Here is a 20,048-nt window from a genome sequence, read left to right on the forward strand (position 1 = left end):
TCCATATATATCATTCCCGACAAACAATTTTGGTTCTATAAAGCTTTACAGATGCAATTGTTGCTTCTGTATAGCATCATAGAAGCAAAATTGTTAGTACGGATTAATTAACACGTATTACAACAACTACATGAGATCTTGCTTTTCATCAGGATCACGATTCTTGGATCCTGATGAAAGCAAGATCACGATTCGTGAACCTGCTGAAAAGCAAGATCACGATTAGTGATTCTGATGAAAAGCAAGCCCTACTAACAATTTTGCTTCTATAATGCTTTACAGAAGCAAGAATTGCATCTGTAAAGCTTTATAGAACCAAAATTGTTTGTCGGGAGATCTCATGTAGTTGTTATAATACGTGTTAATTAATTATCTATATGGATCAAATGGGATAATAAAAAACGGCTTTTTTTTACGACACGTAAAACGCATTGAGAACGATTTTATTTCGATTTTCTTTGTTGTTGAAAGGAATTCGATATAACTGCGTATTTCTCACAAAAAAAATTGCGCAATTTATGTAAATACACACTTCCAAACAATTATAACTTTTTTTATTATTTTTATTATTTTTTTCTTCGTTATTTATAATTTTCTGCTGAACGCATTCATTAGCACAATTCAAAGTACAAAATTTCGTTTCCAAAACATTCCACCCGGCTTGTACAAACAAACAACGCACATCATCGTCGGACAACGCAACCACATTTTTCAAGCAGACAGCAAGACAGTTCGTTTCTTTTTTTCAACAATCAAATTTGTTGAGGCCGCCATCACAGTTGCTCTGCTCTTCTCGTGTGTTATCAAAAATTTGTGAAGAAAAATTGCATTTAAACAACTGAAAAGTTGCTAACCTGTGCCTAAATTTATTAATTTAACAATTATTTTTTAAGTTCCTGAGTTCTTTTTTAATCACACATCAAAAATGTTTTGGGGTAAGTCGAAATGAAAGTAAAAAAATATCATAGTAGAAAGTTTTTATGGAACACCACGTGTTTCCACCAAAAAAAAAAGGGTGGTCTTCCATGCGGCTTTTTTACAAAACTTATTTAGTGATATTTCTTAACTAAGAATAAATTTTAACTTCAATTTATTTTCTCTTCAAAAAAGGACTCATTTTAAAAGCTAACAAAAAATACACGCAAACAACAAAGCAGGCATTCCATGTATCTCAAGCCGCCCTCGATGTTACCTCGTGCAGCGATGGTCCCATCCAGCTTTTCCTCACATACGAGAACATCAAATATTTGATTTGTACTCTTCGCAAGAACACCGCCGAACAAGTTATGTTGGATTTGAATTTCAATGAAGGCGATGAGATTTCTCTCCAAAGTCAAGGTAAGTTTGTACGATATGAATTTTTTTTTGGGCTATTTTTCCGCTGAGATGTTTTATTGACAATGTGGGTAGATTAAATGTAACAACATTTTAATGGGTGTTTCTAGAGTGTTTTTATATATATATATTTTTTTTTTTTTTTGAAAAAAAAACTTACATATGTATGTAATAGAAACAAGAAGTGAGCGTTCTTTCCAATGATTTTATTCAATTTAACATAATATGTAAACTTGGAGTCGACATTGAGTTATGAAGGTGTTGCTAAATATGCTCCGACCTTCACTGCAGTTTTCAAGACTGCTTGGAAATAGATTTCGGTTGAGAAGGCATCTCTTCAGTATATTCCAGTCATGTTCCTTTTCCAGATTTCTATTTGGTTGGTATACCAAGAATATATTCTGAAATCACTTTAGGATTGAGCTCGTGCATGTGCACCAATTTTAGGGCTGATTGAAGATGTCACATATTTTTAGGCACTTAAAATCTCCCCAAACCTTCACACACATTTTATTAAATTCCTTGAATTTAAGATCACTCTTGTCGCATTTAAAAAAAGAACCATAAAACTCAGATATGTATTATAATAATAATAATAGGTTTTCTTTCTGTAGAATAAATAGGGTGTGCGTTAAAGGAGAATGGGCAAGTTTGTATGGAACGTGGACGTTACGCGGCCAGGAATGAATTTGTTATTTTTTGATGTACAGTAAAACCCGGATAAGTGCCTCTCGCTTAAGTGCCTAACCCGCTTAAGTACCTTTGTTTTTTTAGAACCAAAATTTTAAGGATTTTGTCACATAAAATTCATCTTTTAAGCACCTTTAGCTTAACTGCCTTCCCCGCTTAATTGCCTGGCTTTTCAAATACTTATAATTGAATTTACTTGAAAAAAATTCTTTTAAGTACACGTTTGAAACAAGTTTGAACTGTAAGAAAAATTTCGTTTCCTTAACCGCTTTAAAATTCAAAAATTCTACTAAAGTTAGAAATTAACTAGTTAGCTATTTGAAACTTTCAAAGTAATTTTGTTATGTGAAGATTATGTTTTTAGTAATCAAACATGTTTTTTTTTTATTATTAAATAAATATAGAGATAACTGCCTATGGGCACTTAAGCGGGTTCTTGTAAGTACCTTACCCGCTTTAGTGCCTATAAAAATGGGACATTTAAGGTGAGGTACTTTTCCGGGTTTTACTGTAATTAAGGTTTACTAATATTGTGCAGAAGTTTTATCCTTGTGACGTACTTCAAAAACGGATAAAATGCATTTTTGCATTTAACACTTTATATATATTGCCTCAATGTTATAACTAAATTGTGTATTTTAAGTGCAAAATATGATACTCTGTCATTTTCCCTGCGTCTGAAGACCTTTATCTTGAATATCCAACCACTAGAACCCAAACTATAAGCATTTTAAAACAACAATTTCAAGTCTATTTTAAGAGTTTCGTTGTTTAATTTTTTGTTAGTTTGAATTGTTTGAAAACTTTCGAACAAAATCTTGAAGTAGTTGTCTTAAAAATCTTATATTATGAGTTGTATTGGTCGTATTTTCAAGATTAATGTCTTCAGAGTTCAGACTCAGGGAAAATGACAGAGCATCATATTTTATGTTCGAAATTAAAATATGAATCAATTTGTCCTTCATACATTAAACAATGCATTAATAATACTAATACTGCATTATCTTGCATTCTAAACGCAATACAGCGAAACGTCCATAGTAAAAGTTTTTCCTAGGTTATAATTCTTTCATTTGATACCAATTTCATTGATGGCCGCTCAACGTCCAAAATGCCCATTCTCCTTTGAGCATGATTATTTAAATCTAATCATCTTAGGAAAGCTATTAGTGCAAGAACGTACCTATTTGGTTTAAAAAATTTAAACAAAATGATTATTATTTTTTTAATGTACTTCTTAAACACATTTCCATTGTTTTTCGAACTATTTTTGCATCGTTTGTATTAAAAAGTTCGATAGGTCATTTAGTCTGGAAAAATTATGTTGTCCTTATTATTTGATTACCTGCTACAGCTGACCTACCTTCGGCATACAGCTGTCCTTTAATCTTATCTTTTTTGCATTGTTATGAGTGTAAATACAAATTCGCAAGCACATCTGCTAAGAGCATTGATAGGTATTTCATTATAAAAGATTTAAAACTTTCCCGCCATTTTCGGCCGTTGAATAATAATTTAAACATTTTTTTCGATTCTGGGTACCTATTGAGTTTTGAAAATTTATTATACTTGAGGAAACATTATCTAAAAATACTTATATGATTACGTTCAATAATTGCCTTTGACTATATTTTTACTAAATGAAGATTACATTTATGTATAAAGTCAACCAACTCTAAAAAGTTGGTTCTAGATCATAATACGTACTAACGATTTTATTCTAATCTTAATTTTTTCTTGCATACAAATATTTCTTTGCCCCAAGTTTTTGCATAAAACAAATCGCGATAAATTTATGAAAATCAAACGTTCATCCTGTGTGTACATAAGCAAAGTACATTGCTCCAATTTTAAATAAACCAATAAAACAAATAAATGTCGTCTTCACACTGGATCAACTCGTCGCCCGAGAATTATTTTGTCGTAAACGCCAATTTTAAGCCCTTGTAACCCAAGATCGCAAATTTTAAAATTAATAATATCAATCGACTTGTCTTTAACAATAATAAAACACGTATTTTTAAAAATTCAATATCTTCATTATTTACCAAGTTATTTCTAAATTTACGGAGTAAAAAAATAAGTTAATATAAATGCAAAAATTCAAACAAAAAACTATCTAATATTTACTTTTAAGGCACTTTCTGAAATCCAAAAAATAAAATCCCGTTTTACACAATTTTGCTTAGTTAAAAAAAAAGTCGAACTTTCAACATTAACTGCCAATTAAAAACTATTAGTGCCATTTTTTTTACAAATTATGGTATACTATTTTAATAAAGCAATATTTAAAAATTATGTTATACGCTTCAAAAGAAGAAAAATATAGTTTGTACTGTACAGCTTTTGTGGGATCTTTGTTGGCTTGTAATAGATATGTCACATGGGGCTACAAGGGGTAAATGGTTTGCGTTACTAAAGAAAACTGCGATGAATTTTTTTCAATTTTTAAAGAATATTTTGTGGGATATCTTCTTATTTATGTTCTGTATACATAACTTAAACTCTCATTGTTTACGTTTTCAAATTATCATGGTTTTTACCCAAAATGAGTTTGTCGTTAACTAATTTTTTACCACAAATCAATACTAATGTGATGCTTAATCTGTGAATATACGACAAAATTGATACTAATAATTATTTTATTAACGGTACACGATAGGAAAAATCTGATAACAGATTTGAAAAACTTTCAAAAGTGCATTTTAGCGTTTACGACAAAACAATACTCGGGCGGCGAACTATTAAATTGGCCACTACGTTATTCTGTATTCATTCAGATCACTTTCAAAAGTTTTCCTCTTGGTTATCATGCAACAAACCTTTTAAAAAAGCATTTTTAAATCCTACAGCTAAATTCTAGAAAAAAATGTTTTTTTTATTAGATGCATTTTTGCTTGAATTATGAACTAGAAAACCTTTTAGTGATAAAAAGATAATTTCATTCGGCTTAAACTTGCAATAAATAGCTCTTGAAATTATGGGCTCAAAGTTTTTTACATGAAATCAATCATGGGACACTTACTCAATTTGACCACTTATGTGCATTTACTTTTTTTTTCTCCACTCTTATTATTTTTTGTCATTTTCCTAAATGTTACACAACTTTATGGTCTATTTTTTTCTCAAAAAAAATGTACTTATAATTTATATCATAATTTTTCTTGAAATACTACATAATCTGTGCTAAATTATAAGTTTTCTTTTTTTTTTTTTGAATTTTAGGTAATGGAACAATTCACATTTCTGGATACATCACAGATCTAAGTGATCAATTGGATGATATGTCCGATGAAGAATCCGATGCTATGGAAGAGATGATGGCTCTTTCAAAGAAGCTAAAGAAATCCGACGGAAAAGCCAACAATAGCAAATCTGGCAAAAAAGCTGAGGCAGTAGCCGATGAAGATGACGACGATGATGAGGAAGATGACAGCGACTTCAACGGTGAGCCAGAAGGTGCAGCTGAAGACAGCGATGATGACGAAGAAGAAGACGACGAAGATGATGATGATGAAGAAGGAGATGATGACGATGACGACGATGATGAGGAAGAAGACGAAAGTGAAGACGAAGAGGTCCAACAACCAAAAGCCAAGCAAATTAAATTAGAAAAGCCAAAGCAAAACGGTGTTGAATCACAAAAGAAAGAGGGAAAACAGAAAAAAGACAAGAAAGAAGCTCTCCAACAACAACAAGCAGCCCAAAAGCAAAAGAGTGAACAATCACTCGCCGGTGGAGTAAAAATTGAAGACATTCGCGTGGGTAATGGACCCGAAGCAAAAACTGGCAAAAGAGCGCAAGTCTACTATGAAGGTCGTCTCAAGTCAAACAACAAAGTCTTTGACAGTCTGAAGCAAGGTGCTCCCTTCAAGTTTGGTTTGGGACGCGGTGAAGTCATCAAGGGATGGGACGTTGGTGTTGTCGGCATGAAGGTTGGAGGAAAGAGACGCATCACTTGCCCAGCACATATGGCCTACGGTGCACGAGGATCCCCACCAACAATCCCACCAAACAGCACATTGGTGTTTGAAGTTGAATTAAAAGGAGTGCAGTAAATAATTTTACGATGTAAGCGAGGAGTGTGCAGGAGGAGTATTTCTTAATTTTTTTTGTTGAGCCTTTCTTATTAAAAATTGTAAAATCGTTACTTTTTTTTTCCTAAACCATTTTTATCTCTGTTACTACAAATGGAACAAAACAGCAAAAGAGTTAATTAACAATTTGTTTCTGTTGGTTTCTCTTTTTTAAATGTTTTTTTCGTTTTTCTTTTTTTTTTAATTGAATTAAAAACTTATCGTTAAAGTTTGTTGATCGACATCATCATAAAACAACAATTATTCTTTTTATAGAAACAGAATTAAAGAAACTGATAGTTTAAGAAAATTGCCCAGCAATTACAGAATAAAGATTTTTTTAAAAATAATTATACATTTTTTTGTTTTTATTGATGTTCTTTCATTTTTACTTGCGTTATAGGTTTAAGGATTTAGAAAAATAGAACTTAAGATAACAATCAAACATGACATCACGATGACAGAGTTTGAAAAAGTGGTGGTCGTAATTAAGTCTGTCTGTCAAGGTAAATTCTCCTAATTTATACAAAAAGTTCTTAGAGGGGAAATTGATTTTTTAGGGCCAAAATTAACGGTACTTGCCAATGGCAATGCCATAGAACCGTTTTGTTGATGCCCTGTCTTTTTCGTAAACGAAATGACCGATTTTAATGAAAGTATTTGTACACAAAATTTTAGACAGTTTTAATTAATGTTTTTTGAAAAGGGTTTCTATAGAATCATTTTTTATTATGAGGAGGGAGAGTTTCTATCTTTCCTCAGTCTACGCGGAAGGTGCAATTTTCAAAAAAAAAAAAATACTTAAAATCAAAAACAAAATGTTAAATATTGATTCTTTATCAAACACTGAAGATGGTATTTTCCTGTTCCTTCTAGTTTTTGAGAAAATTGACAAATAGGAAATTGTGTTTGAAAAGGAATCAATTGAGACAGCTTACTTTATCAGTCAATTTAAATCTAAAAAAAATTTTTTCCACAAATTCCATAACATAGCCACTGTATTTACTGGTGAAAGTTAAATTTTTCGAAAGCGGAATAAAATCTCCTTTCGATATGAGAATTCCGGATGTGGAATTTTCTTACTTTGTTATGAAAATGGCCAATACGAACATTTTGTTTTTACAACAAATGTGATAGCGTAGTGAACAAGGAATATCTTATAATGCTTTCGTTTGGTAATTCGGAACATTTCGGAGTAGATCCGTGTAATTCTGAAATCGTTCGTTCGGCACTAAAAATATTTATGATTCTGAAAAGTAAAGAAAATCGATTCCGCGTGCAAAGACGGAATCGATAACGTTCGTTTTTAAATAATGTTTTTCATGAAGCCAAATCTTTTTTGCTTGTTAACAAATAAATGCCAACCTATGTAAAAGAAAGTTAAATAAATTATTTCTTTATTCATATTGCCCAGTGTGGTTATGTTTGACTATCCAATGACTTACAAACTTCGTAGTAAAAGAAAAATTGCCAATATTGCTGATGTACACGTTTAAAAGAAATGTGTCTAGAATGAATTCTTGTAATACCCTATTGTCAATGCAAACTTTCTTCGATAAAAAGTTTTTTTTTTTTTAGGTTCTGTCTTCTATTTGGAAGATACGACTTCATCCAATACAGTGAGATTTGTTTCTTATTTCGTATTTTTGTTTGACAAAATCTCTTTATCCACTGTTTCAATATAAATTTCAAGGTATTTACGTTTTATGATGTTGAAGGTCGAAAAATGATTCCATTTCAAAAACTTTCTCGTAGAGTCTGGGAGTTTCTAAAATATTCATACTTAATTTAGTAAGTTACTTTTGGGATGGAAGTAATTTGTGACACTTTCTAAGAAAGAACTGGGGAAAACAACATTTTCAATGCAAAAATTAAGCTTAAACGTTGTTTAATGCTGTTTTTGTTCATGATCTAGGAGGAGAGTAACGAGTTTTAAATAGAATATATTGTGATGATGAACATTAAGGGATTACAAAAAAATCTTCTGAAAAGAAAATTTATATTTTGAAGTGGTCGAATACGAGTATAAATTTTCGAAAATAATGAAGGATAATTTATTTTCCGCTTCCCACAATTATTTAAAAAAAGCACCTAAGGAACTACCTATGTACAAGACTTATTAAATATCATACATAAGCTACCGGGCATACATTGTAGGAGAAGGGCTTTAAACTTTTTGATCGAAAATTCCCAAAAAAAACCTTAACTGTTTTTTACTCAAGCAATATTGAAAATTACATAGGGGAGAGTGGGGCACTTTTGGACACGGGGCACATTTGAACACTGCATATAAAATTTTAGTTTATCTATCTTTTTTAGAAGTTATTTGAACCCGTCAACACCATATCTATAAACGTCTTTAGTTATCTCAGATGGCTTTCAGATTTATAGGTGGAAGGTGATTTTTATAGTAGATTTGCATTATTTCAGTTTTTTAATTGTAAGAGTTTAACAAAAATTTGTCACGTGATTTCAAAACGCAATACAATTTTTGTTAATGTTTAATAAATTTTAAACTAAATCACGGTGAATTTTTGAATGAATATATTAATGTTAAATATTTATTCAACATTTTGAGGAAACTTTAATGTTTCATTCAATAAATCGTAATCTTCTTATAAAAAGAATAATGAAACTACCAATTGTGGACAAAATTAAAGAAAAAAATGGAAATATGTACATTATTGAAGATTTAAAAAAAAATTACTGAATTCTTCAAGTTCTACGAGTACTAGACTGATCTCCATGAGAACTCGATTATATACCGCTTAAGTGGTATAGAAATTAAAGTCAAGCTGCTTACACCAATAAACACTCCTAGTACATGAAGAACATCCACTTTGTTAACATTTGAATTTCATGTCTAGAAATATAGGTTGATCACAAAATAAATCTATATTACTCTGAGAAGCATAAATGGTATGAATTCCATTTTTCTAAGTTATGTTTTAAATGAATTTTTCTTGTTTTTTGTATTTCTTTTCATCTAATAAATGTGATAACTATAGTTAAAATTTAAAGGTAATTTTTTCTGAGTTTTTATTATTTTTTTGGTTCCTGAATATGATATAATAATCAATTTTGAGTTTGTGTATGTTCTTATTAAAAAACTAATAAAAAGTTGAGTGTTATTTATTCATTACAACGAAACTAATACTGCTGTTCAAAAGTGCCCCTTCCATGTTCAAAGCTGCCCCATACATGGGGCACTTTTGAACATAAGATCCGATATTGGTTAAACATCAAAATTTAATATAAATATTTCGTCTAACTAACCAAATGTTATTTGAAATCGAAGTTCAATGTTAGTAAACTTTACAGATCAAGAAAACTGCGAAAGCAAAAAGTGTTCAAATGTGCCCCACTCTCCCCTAATTTGGAATTTTTTTCGCCTGCGATGTCTTTTCTTAAAAACATTTTTCTGGAAGTTTTTATATAGAATAAAGCTATGCTATGATATGCATAAGTTTATATAGAAATTCATGCATATTCAACTAGGTTTGTATACATTACCTAGAATCCACTCTCTTATATAAGAGTACCTATTTTAGGATAGTTAATTGTTGCTGATTCTTAAATAGATTGATCGAATTATAACAAAATTAATTCAAAAAAATGTCTATATGATCTAATGGTTGACAACAATTTATTATTTCATATTTTACTTCTCTAATTTACTACTTTCATTTTTCTTTTCGGATTCATTGCCAAAAAGTGGTTCAGCATCTAACTTCCAATGTTCCGAGACATATGGCAGACGTTCACTTGGATCAGTACTCCAATGATGGATTCGGCATCGTAGTTTAGCCTTCTCCAAATTGTTAATCGTTATCGTACAAAAGAAATCCTTATTCTCTTTTTTTAGATCGGGACCAGTAATTGGCTGTTCTGGCATAGTAATACACTCATCTTTAACATAATAGCCTGCTTTTCTTAAAGAAGTTCTTATATGCCATGGTTTTAATTCCCAAGGATGATCTTTATTCATAATAACTGCCAAAGTCAGACTTTGCAACATGTTAACCGTCTAAAAAGGAAATGTATAAAAAAAAATACATTTGGCAAAAATTTTAATAAATACCCTCTGAGCAAATGGTGAACTATGTAAAACTTCAGTTTTGTCTTCCTCTGTTTTGGCATACTTTTGAATATTTTCTTCAGTTTTGTATACCGCCAATCCTGGCAAAAGCAATTTGTTATACACAAAAGTCGGTCGCATAGAAACAACATCACCTTTGTCGCCAACTCCTTCGACAAAAGTCTTCAATACAACTTCTAAATTGGGTTTCTTTTTAATTGTTGTATCCTCAACTAGGTCGTATATAAAATGCTTAGCACGAAGCTTTTTCGGGTGGTGACCCTTCTTATGTAAAAGCGGTTCATATCTTCTCTTTAAAACGAATGTTGTCTGTATATTGATTTGAAAGGATTTCTTGTTAATTATTTACGAGTTTATATGAAATGAATGAATATACCCTTATTTGTTGATGGAGTGGGATAACATTTTTTAATAGATTAATATTTGCACTTAGGACAGTTTTTAACATTTTAATTTAAATTTTAACAAAAAATGTTTTTTTAATTTTATCGATGTGAAAAAAGAGACATGTGAAGGTGCAGGAAAGTGGAAGCAGCTGATTTTGACATTTCATATTTTGACATACGAATCGGAACCGGTATAGAAACGAAATGGAATGATGGGTCTGTTTGATAACTTTTTGGAACGAAATATTTAATAGCCTGTTTGCACTACATCCCAAATGAGATCATTTTGAAAATATTTTCATTTTGAATGTCAAATCATATAGAAAAAAAAAATTAATCTAAAATTTGAACTGACCTTATTTGTGAAATTATTAGCTGCGTTCCTTTGGAAATTTTTATCTACTGCTTAGTACTTAAAGCTGCTTTGAACTACTTTTTCAGTATAGCAAGAGTAGTTCAAAGTAGTTTTAAGTACTAAGCAGTAGATAAATATTTCCAAAGGAACGCAGCTATTAGTGAAAACAGAATACCAACTTTATTACACAATAATTTCGGTTACATGAGGAAGACATCAAAATTTAATAACATCAGTGTTATCGGCGATTGGTAAAGTTGAAATGCGCTACCGGTGGTCAAAACAAAAACTAAAACTAACAGGACGGAAGGAGCTATCATCCGACATTTTACCTTTTTTTTTGTTAGGACTTTTGACATGGACGCCATTTTTAGAAATACATAATAGGGGTATTCACGATCCCATGCAACTGGTCTTGTATCATTGCAAAAGTGCAAAAGTGTAAAATCTTACAACACTACAACAACAAAATATACGGATTAAAATTTTACAACAGTCTTGCACTTTTGCTATACCCTAGACCTATTGAAAAATAAAAATACAATAGAGTAAAATTATTTTTGACAGATGGCAGCTCACCGTCGCGTCGCCCATGATAAACAGTTTGTCTTTTTTATTCTGTTTATTATGGTTGTCGGCTTGTCAGTACTCATGTCCAGTAATTTAGTTTCTTTTGATGTAAAATAATTTGTGAAAATTAATTAACCCGAACAAAACAAATAATTAAATTATAAAAAATGGAAAAAAAAGAAGAAGCAACAGTGGAGGAACAACCCTGTTAAAAAAAAAAACATCATGGTTTTCATTCATGCTTCAATATTTACTATAGATAAGAAAAGAGGCGTTCACGATCTTCTTCTTCTCCATTATCGACGATAGTCATGATCTCGGATGGGGTCACAACTCTCCCACTCTACTGCTTCACACTACGGCTCCGCATGTGGGGTTCGCCGGGTTGACCTCAGGAAACGTCGGCAGGCTTCTCGATTTTGAATTGTTCCATGTCTAAGGCCAACTGAATGCAGTTGTCGTTGCATTTGTCTTCTCCATGAGTTCTTAGGCCTGCCTCTTCTTCGCGATTGCGTTGGAACGTCGTATGCGATCGCCTTTTGAACTGGGTTCTCAGGGTTTCTTCTTTGTACATGGCAGTACCAGCTTAAACGGTCATGCTGTATTTTATCCAAGACGGTATTTTTGACGTGAAGACTTCCTCGGATTTTCTTGCTTTTTATTCGATCAAGCTTTGTTACTCCTGCTGTCATACGAAGCATCTTCATCTCTGCTGCTGTCAGTTTACTCTCATACGTTTTGTACATTGTCCAACATTGTGAACCGTATGTAAGTGCTGGGCGAACAACTGCAGTATAGAGCTTTCCTTTTAGTTTAGGGGGCATTTTTCGGTCACAGAAGATGGCAGAGTTTTCGCGCCACTTCATCCACCCTACACTTATTCGGTGGTTGATGTCGTCATCACAAGAAGCTTGGTTGTTGATCATAGATCCAAGGTATTTGAACTTTTCGCACTTGGAAAGTATTGTGCCATTCAGGTAAATGTCCGGAATAGGGCCGTCTGGGTCAGAAAATGGACAGCAGAGATATTCTGTCTTTTTCGCGCTTATCCGGTACCCACTTCCCTCCAGAACATCCACCCATACATCAAGTGCTCGTTGCAGGGATGTTGGATCTTCACTTATGATGGCGCCATCATCAGCAAAGAATAACTGACTCACTTTCGGATCCGTCACTTTTTCTTCAAGCAGAAAGTCAAGGACGGTAATAAAGAGCAAAGGACTCAGGACGCTTCCCTGGTGCACACCGACTTTAATTGGGAACTCTTCGGTGACTCCTGCGGGGCATTTTACCTTCGTTTTTACTTCCTCGTACATGTCCTTGATCATCCGCACGTAGATTTCCGGAACCCCTCGCTGTCTCAGGGACACCCATATCAGATCTCGTGGTTGTCTATCGAATGCCTTTTCGAAATCAACCAGCACAATATGCAAATCCTTCGAGGAATCACGGTGTTTTTCCATTCGGATTCTTAAACTCTGTATGGCATCTGTGGTTGATTTACCCGAGACAAACCCGCACTGGTCATCAGACAGCCGTATTATTTTTCGTAGTCGGCCGTCCAAAATCCGCTCAACGATCTTCATGGTGTGTGACATCAGCTTAATCGATCGGTAGTTATCACAGTTTCGTGTGTCCCCCTTTCCTTTGTAGATTGGGAGAAGGAAACTTTCTCTCCACTGATTTGGCATTTGGTCACCGCTAATGAGTTTGGAGATGAGAATCGTGAGCCATTTACACCCAATGTCTCCCATCTTCTTCCAGAACTCAGAGGGTATTTCGTCTGGACCAATCGCCTTTCCTTTCTTGGAGTTTTTCACCGCCACGCTAACTTCTTCGACTGTAAGGTCGGGTACTTCTTCTAAATTAGGTTCGGCTGTTGGAAAGTAAATCCTGGGAAATTGCTCATTTAGGAGTTCGTCACAATACTGTCGCCACCTGTGGAGAATTTTGTCGTCATTCACAAGTAGTAGGCCTTGAGCATCGTTAATGAACTTTGGTGAACGTATTTCCTGAGCATTCCTTCTCCTTTGAGCGGCAATTTTGAAGATAGCTGCACCCTTGTTCATCTTGGCATGTCGCAGTTCCTGGAGAGCCTGGTTTGCATCAGCAGCTGGATCAGATATTTCCCCAAGCTCGCGATACATGCTTTCCGTACTCTCTGCCTTATGCTGGGCGCATTTCTTCTTTGCTTCCTTCTTGTAGCGCTTGTAGTCCACTTCGAGTCGTGCTTTTTCATCTCTATTATGAGAGGGGCATTTGGACCAAGCTTGGAAAGCGGTCTTTTTCCTTGATATCACTGCTTTGACTTCATCGCTCCACCACCATGTTTCTTTTTCCCGTTGGTAGTTTCCTTTAGATGTTCCTAGCAGTGACCTCGCCTTCACCAAGCAAGTTCTTTGCAGAGAGTCCCACATATTTTGTACTCTGCACTCTTCGTTTTGTAATCTGCTGGTGGTCTCGCACAGATAATTTCTCATAACAGAGATGAATGCATCGCCTTTTTCCTTCTCCAGGTTGTACCACTTGATACCTCCGGTAGCCTCTCTTTGTTTGTTTGCCGCCTTCGTCTCCATAAAAAATTCTGTCAGTAGGAGACGGTGTTGCTGGGCGATCGCTTCTCCTAATATCACTTTGCAGTCTTTCACTAGCGGCTTCATGAAACTAGATACCAGATGGTAGTCGATCTGTGTTTCATTTCCACCGCTGCTATAAGTGATAAGGTGTCGGCTTTGTTTAATGAACATGGTATTCAACACTATAAGACCATGTGACCTGCACATGCTTAGAATTTCTTCGCCAGGAGGGTTTCTAGCTCCGAATCCAAGGCCACCATGGCAGTCCTCATAGTCTTTGTTGCCGTTCCCTACATGTCCATTTAAATCTCCACCCACAAACAAAAGCTCTTCCTTTGGGATGTCTTTAATGAGGTTGTGGAAGTCTAGCCAGAATGCATCTTTTTCCACCTGCTCACATCCAATTTGGGGAGCATATGCACTGACTATATTCCACACCTTTCCTTCCATCACCAGTTTAAGAGACATCAATCGGTCACTGGACTTCGAAATGGCCAAAACGCTTCCAAGAAGCTTTTCCGCAAGGATGACACCGATTCCGTTTCTACCTTGCTCTGTTCCGTAGTAGAACATCTTGTATTGTTTTGTCTTGACGTCTAAGAAACGGGCTCTGTTTCCAGTGTTTCGCCACTTGGTTTCTTGGACGCACAAGATGTCCACTCGCCTCCTCTTCATCATCTCTTCTAATTCACAGCTTCGGCCGTTCATACTACCCACGTTCCAACTCGCGACTCTCAATTTTCTTCTAACCTCGTGCATTACTTTGCTAGCCCCCGGAATCCGTATAGCTCTGACCCGATTATTTCTAATCGGTCCAGGATCAGTACCGTGTGTAGCAGCGGTACTGCCTGGCGGGGTAGTGCTGTTCGTGTTAGCAAGTACTTCCATAATGCTCGAAATTTTTCGGAAAATTTCGCGAAACGTTTTTCGCAAATTGTCGACACTGGCATGCTCCTGTTTTTGTAATGTGATCGTCTTTTACTACGCCGGTGATCTCCAGTCGCCTAACCCAAGGAATTGCATGCACGCTTAATGGAAAGCTCTTAGATGTTGGTGTGTGTCGCTAGGCTCACCTTGATGTTATTTTGCCTAGATGTGATTTGCTCCTTATAGACCTGTGCTCTGAATATGTCGGAGTAGCTCATATAAGGGGTTCACCAAGTAGTTCGGCCTAACTGGAACTGGTGACGCTACCGTTGATTCTGTAAATGAATTCTTCCGCTACCGTCAATTGTTGGGAGTGCCTTGGTGGGAACACTCCTTCGTTGGGGGGGTAATTAGTAGCAACAGCCTACTCCGCTTCGACCTGTCGACCATGGGAGGCCCTTCTGCGAAAACAAGTTTCGCGATCGCATAGCTCTTAGCTTCATAGTAGTAGTCACCGTAAGCCCATCCGCCACGACAAGGCTTACCCCCATGGATGGGAGGCGTTCACGATCTATTGTAAAAAAATAAAATTTTACATTTTTACTAGGCCTGTTGCATCAGATCGTGAATACCCCTAATGTAAACATCCGTCCTGTTAAAATTAGTTATAAAGTTGAAACTACGGCGCTAGTAGTATGTGCTCCAATCGCCAATTGAATTGAATGAATACTCAACCCGATTTTTATGAAAAATTCAGTAAAGCCTACTACGCAGATCGTACAAAAATAATATTTTTTTTTGAGTTTTTTGTTCTGGGGGCAACACCATAATTGCCACCCCGGGTGCTACCCATGCACGCTACGCTACTGGCTGTAGTGAACAAAGGGGCCGAATTACGGCATACGTTCGTTAACCGCTATATGTCCCTTTCTTGTGCTACTGATTAAGGGCCAGTTGTACAAATATTTGATCCGTGGATCAGCACATTTTATCTTCTGAATTCAGTGGTAGAATTGATATTTAGCACTGGTTCTAGGTCCATATAGGTTGAAATAGCTAAATCCATTCTTGAACCAAAGTTGATCCACTGCTAATCCGCCGAAATCGGCGAGTTAAATTCCTGATCCGAGGCTGAACCACGTTTGTACAACTGGCCCTAAATAGAGACAATAATAGTCCAAACCATAACGTATATGATCGTAATCGTGTACTGTGATTCGACCTCAGGCTATTACAATCAAATTGAGTTAGCGAAAAAAAATATTTTCGATTAAGGGTTAACTACATTGGCTCAAAAAGTGAAAAAGTACAAAAGTGAAAATTTTCGAACGCATTTTTGTATAGATTTTCGGACAAGAAATTTAAAAGAAATGATGCAGAAAGCTTATTTTTTGTTCTAAAAAGCAATTCTTTTTCACAAAACAAGCCAGAAAAAAAATATTTTCACTTTTGTACTTTTTCAAATAGTGGTGAATGTAGTAAAGCCTTTACACAGAATTTTTCATCGAACCTATAAGGTCACTGTACGAGACTTCCAGGCATATTCTTAGAACAGCGTTTACTATTAATTTCTTACTGTAGGTAGTATCCCTACCAACAATTTTGCTTCTATAATGCTTTACAGAAGCAACAATTGCATCTGTAAAGCTTTATAGAACCAAAATTGTTTGTCGGGATAGCAGCTTTAAAGCTGCGAATATCATTTTGGGTTCAAAATTCAGAAGTAAAATTGTTAGTTGGGATGGCCTTAAGTTCATTAACTGAAGCTTATCAGAATAAATCCTTAACTACATTGGCTCAAAAAGTGAAAAAGTACAAAAGTGAAAATTTTCAAACTCATTTTTGTATAGTTTTTCGGCCTAAAAAATCAAAACAAATGTTGCAGAAAGCTTATTTTTGGGTCTAATAAACAATTTGTATACTCTTTTTGACAAAACATTTGCGCTAGCCAGAAAAAAAAATATTTTCACTTTTGTACTTTTTCAAAAAGTGGTGTATGTAGTTAAGCCTTAACAAGATTTCTTCGGTTAAGTTTCTTTAATAGTATTTAGAAAAATTTATAGAAGTCGTTAAACAAGCCATTTGTTTCTGAAAAGCTACTTCTATAGAAGCTATATCCCCATTCTCTCCCACAATCACAAAAATTCTCGAAGTTGTGATCTCATATAGAACAGATATCACATTTCACAGCAACTTAATGAAGAATAAATTCTTTTTGTGACTCTCACAAGTTGTGACTTTAATAGAGAATCTATTACAATGATGGTTTTTTTTTGGGTTGTATACTCTTTTTCAAAAACCAATTACACTGGCGAGAAATAAAATATGTTCACTTTCGTGAAAACTAAAAATTTTCTTGATCTGTGAACTTGTAATTTTTTTCTTAAAAACGCTTCAAAACCTACAGCCGTATTTATTAGATTTGCTTAAACTGGTTGCCAAAAGTTGTTTAGTTAAGCTTGATTAAATATTTGATTCGCCTTTAAGCAACGTTGCTTAAATTTGTATTTATAATCGAACTTCCATTCGAATTTTGGAAAAAAAAACTACAAAAATAGTTTTTTGGACCAAAAAATAAGCTTTCTGCATCATTATTTTTAATTTTGTGGTCGGAAAAACTGTAACAAAATGAGTTTGAAAATTTTCATTTTTTGACTTTTTGCAAAAAGTGGCCGTTGTAGTTATACCTTCAACCATTTTAATTTTTTTTTAACATTCTTTAATTTTAATTTAAAATTCAACATAATAATTTCATTCAAACCAAAATGACGCCTTCACCCCACACCCTAGATAAATTATTACCATGATACTGAGCTCACGATCTTTGTAATAATTCATAATGTAGTCAAATAATTCTAAAAATGGATCAAAGCATGCTCTAAACGCGGTGAATGGCGTTTAAATTAAGCAATCGTTACGTAAGTGCCTGGCTACACAGTGATTTTTCAATCGATTGAAAAATCACATGAGGTGGCTACACACTGTTGTGCCCAATCACGTTCCACTTTTACATTTTCTATGAACAAACGTCAAAAAAAGGAAAAATTTAGGAATGGAACTGTACTACCCTCAGAAAATTTAGTTCGCTTCGTGAGCATCTTCCTCCTTCACTCCTCATCCCTCTTGCCTACAAACTCACTGCTTAGGCGATTGAAAAATCACCGTATAGCCAGGCACTAACGAAGAATAAATTTTGTTGTTCCTTTTTTTGAGTCACAAAAAGAATCTGTGTGTTATTTTGCTCTTTTTCAAAAACCAATTCAACCAATTCAAAAATATTTTTAAAGTCGGCATTACAAAAAATGAGATTTAAAAATTTTCTTGATTTGTGTACTTGTATAATTTTTTTTTTCACAAAAAAACCTTCAAAACCTAATGTTCAACCAAACAAACCTAATCTCCAACTTGAAACTTTTGCAACAAAACGAAAACGAAACAACTGACATATATGTCACTTTTCTACACAGTCGCGCACAGTTGAAAAGTTCACATCTCCTTCAACCGAACTGACAGTTCAACCGAAACAGCTGGTCCAGCTGGAAGTAAAATATAAATTTATTTAAAAAGAAAAAGAAATCGCGGATTCAACTAAAATTCTTCTTCTCATTTTTTATACTTCCATTTAAAAGTATAAATTAAATTAATAATAAAAGAAAATAAATTTTCTACCTCTATTTTTTGCTAACTTATAAAAATCCTAATTTGTCTAGTAAGTGAATACAAAACAAACTTTTTTCTCTGTTAAACTTAACCTCAACTCAACGTTCGTAAAGAAACCATCCACGTCCAGTGCCAGTGCAGTTCCAAAAAGTTACAAAAAAAAAATTTCTATTTATTTTCTTCTTCATCTCTCTTTCATCTTTAATTGGTCATGATGATGATGATGATGATGGTTCCAAAGTAAAACTCTAGAGAAACCTACAAAAAAAAAAAAGAGAAAAGTCACAAAACAAAAATTTGCAAATTAGTGAAAAGTTGTGCAAACCAAATCACAACCCAGACCAAAAAAACCAACTACCCGCATTATATAATTTTTTTCTCTTTTTTTATATTATTTTTGTATTTGTTAAATTAAATGTTAGCTAGTTTCTTTCATTCATAAAAAGATTATCAAAAAAAGTGTGTTTGTTTTACTTGAATTTGTTTTTGTTGTTTTGTTTTATTAAAAATAACAAAAAAAAAACAAAAACCTAACGACAACTCACGAGCGTGTGTGCTTAAAAATAGAGTTTGTAGTTTGTACTTCTTGCAAATAGATTCACAAAACGATATCACTGACTGCTGCAGAAACAACCTCCTCCTGCACTGACTTACTCGCTACCAAGTTGTTTAGTTTTTTGAAGAAATCTAAATTTGTAAAGATTCTATTCATAAATTAAGAGCTTCCAACAACAACAACAAAGTCTTGAAGATTTAATTAAGTTTAAAAAAAAAGGTAAGTAACATTGAAAAATGTTTTGTTTGTCATTATTTTATGTTGATTCTAGGATTGCTTTAAATTATCCCATCATTTCATCAGAAATGGAAATTTCTATGGAAAATGGAAAGAAAAAAGATAGATTTCTCGTCGTCGATGTGAGGAAGACGAGAGAATGTCAATTGACAAAGACGCGCATGCCACAACAAAAAATACAAAAAAAAATATGTGTTTTCTATTTTTATTGTTTTCCCAATAAAATTCTTGTTATTATCTTGTCGACAATTGAACGAGCGAGGGAGGGTAGTTTAATGTTTTCTTTTAGGATCTTCCCTTCCTTGATAAACATTTTTTTTTCTAGGTAGTTCCTATTTTGGCAGAATCTTAAGAAGAAACATTGAACTTTAAAATAAGAATGAAAAAAGACTTAAATGACCACACAACTGATAGTGAAGAAGAGAGAGAGTACATAATTGCAATGGGATTATCCAACTGTCATCTACTCCACTGTCTTCGTTTTTTTTTTTTTAACTCGGAAGCACTTAACTTTTTTTTTTCTTGATTTTTTTACTTAATTCATTTTTATAGAGGAACAAAGCAATTCATTGTTGATTTCTGTGTTCATCTTATCATTAATTCTACTTCTACTCTCGATTATAGAGTAGAGAATTGGCGTC

The 20,048-nt window shown here is 33.9% G+C and overlaps 3 protein-coding genes across 4 annotated transcripts in view; 2 read left to right on the plus strand and 1 right to left on the minus strand.

Annotated features, from left to right (window-relative positions):
* The first annotated feature begins 733 nt into the window (after window positions 1–733).
* Window positions 734–6,451, plus strand: LOC129915593 (46 kDa FK506-binding nuclear protein). Its single transcript, XM_055995205.1, has 3 exons — window positions 734–935; window positions 1,111–1,338; window positions 5,251–6,451. Exons 1-3 carry the CDS (start codon window positions 926–928, stop codon window positions 6,081–6,083), a joined length of 1,071 nt encoding a protein of 356 aa, XP_055851180.1. The 5' UTR covers window positions 734–925; the 3' UTR covers window positions 6,084–6,451.
* Window positions 6,452–9,728: 3,277 nt separating this feature from the next.
* Window positions 9,729–10,720, minus strand: LOC129914589 (39S ribosomal protein L9, mitochondrial). The gene is made up of 3 exons (XM_055993909.1): window positions 10,577–10,720; window positions 10,183–10,509; window positions 9,729–10,128 (listed from the first exon to the last, which is right to left on the minus strand). The coding sequence occupies exons 1-3, from the start codon at window positions 10,646–10,648 to the stop codon at window positions 9,763–9,765; spliced, it is 765 nt and encodes a 254-aa protein (XP_055849884.1). The 5' UTR covers window positions 10,649–10,720; the 3' UTR covers window positions 9,729–9,762.
* A 7,795-nt stretch (window positions 10,721–18,515) lies between these two features.
* The window catches only part of LOC129917193 (3-hydroxy-3-methylglutaryl-coenzyme A reductase), an 81,488-nt gene continuing 79,955 nt past the window's right edge, over window positions 18,516–20,048 (plus strand). For both annotated transcript variants that reach the window (XM_055997586.1, XM_055997587.1), the window contains exon 1: window positions 18,516–19,389. The gene's annotated coding sequence lies outside the window, so the exon portion shown is untranslated. The remainder of the gene's footprint in view (window positions 19,390–20,048) is intronic.

The sequence above is a fragment of the Episyrphus balteatus genome, chromosome 3, assembly GCF_945859705.1.
Source record: "Episyrphus balteatus chromosome 3, idEpiBalt1.1, whole genome shotgun sequence".
In the NCBI taxonomy this organism is placed as follows: Eukaryota; Metazoa; Arthropoda; class Insecta; order Diptera; family Syrphidae; genus Episyrphus; species Episyrphus balteatus.

Coding starts and splice junctions, on each gene's coding strand:
- LOC129915593 (XM_055995205.1), top strand. Junction 1,339..5,250: donor GATTTCTCTCCAAAGTCAAG/GTAAGTTTGTAC, acceptor TTTGAATTTTAG/GTAATGGAACAATTCACATT.
- LOC129914589 (XM_055993909.1), bottom strand. CDS start 10,648: ATGTTAAAAACTGTCCTAAGTGCAAATATTAATCTATTAAAAAATGTT. Junction 10,510..10,576: donor CACTCCATCAACAAATAAGG/GTATATTCATTC, acceptor ATCAATATACAG/ACAACATTCGTTTTAAAGAG. Junction 10,129..10,182: donor GTTCACCATTTGCTCAGAGG/GTATTTATTAAA, acceptor TTTCCTTTTTAG/ACGGTTAACATGTTGCAAAG.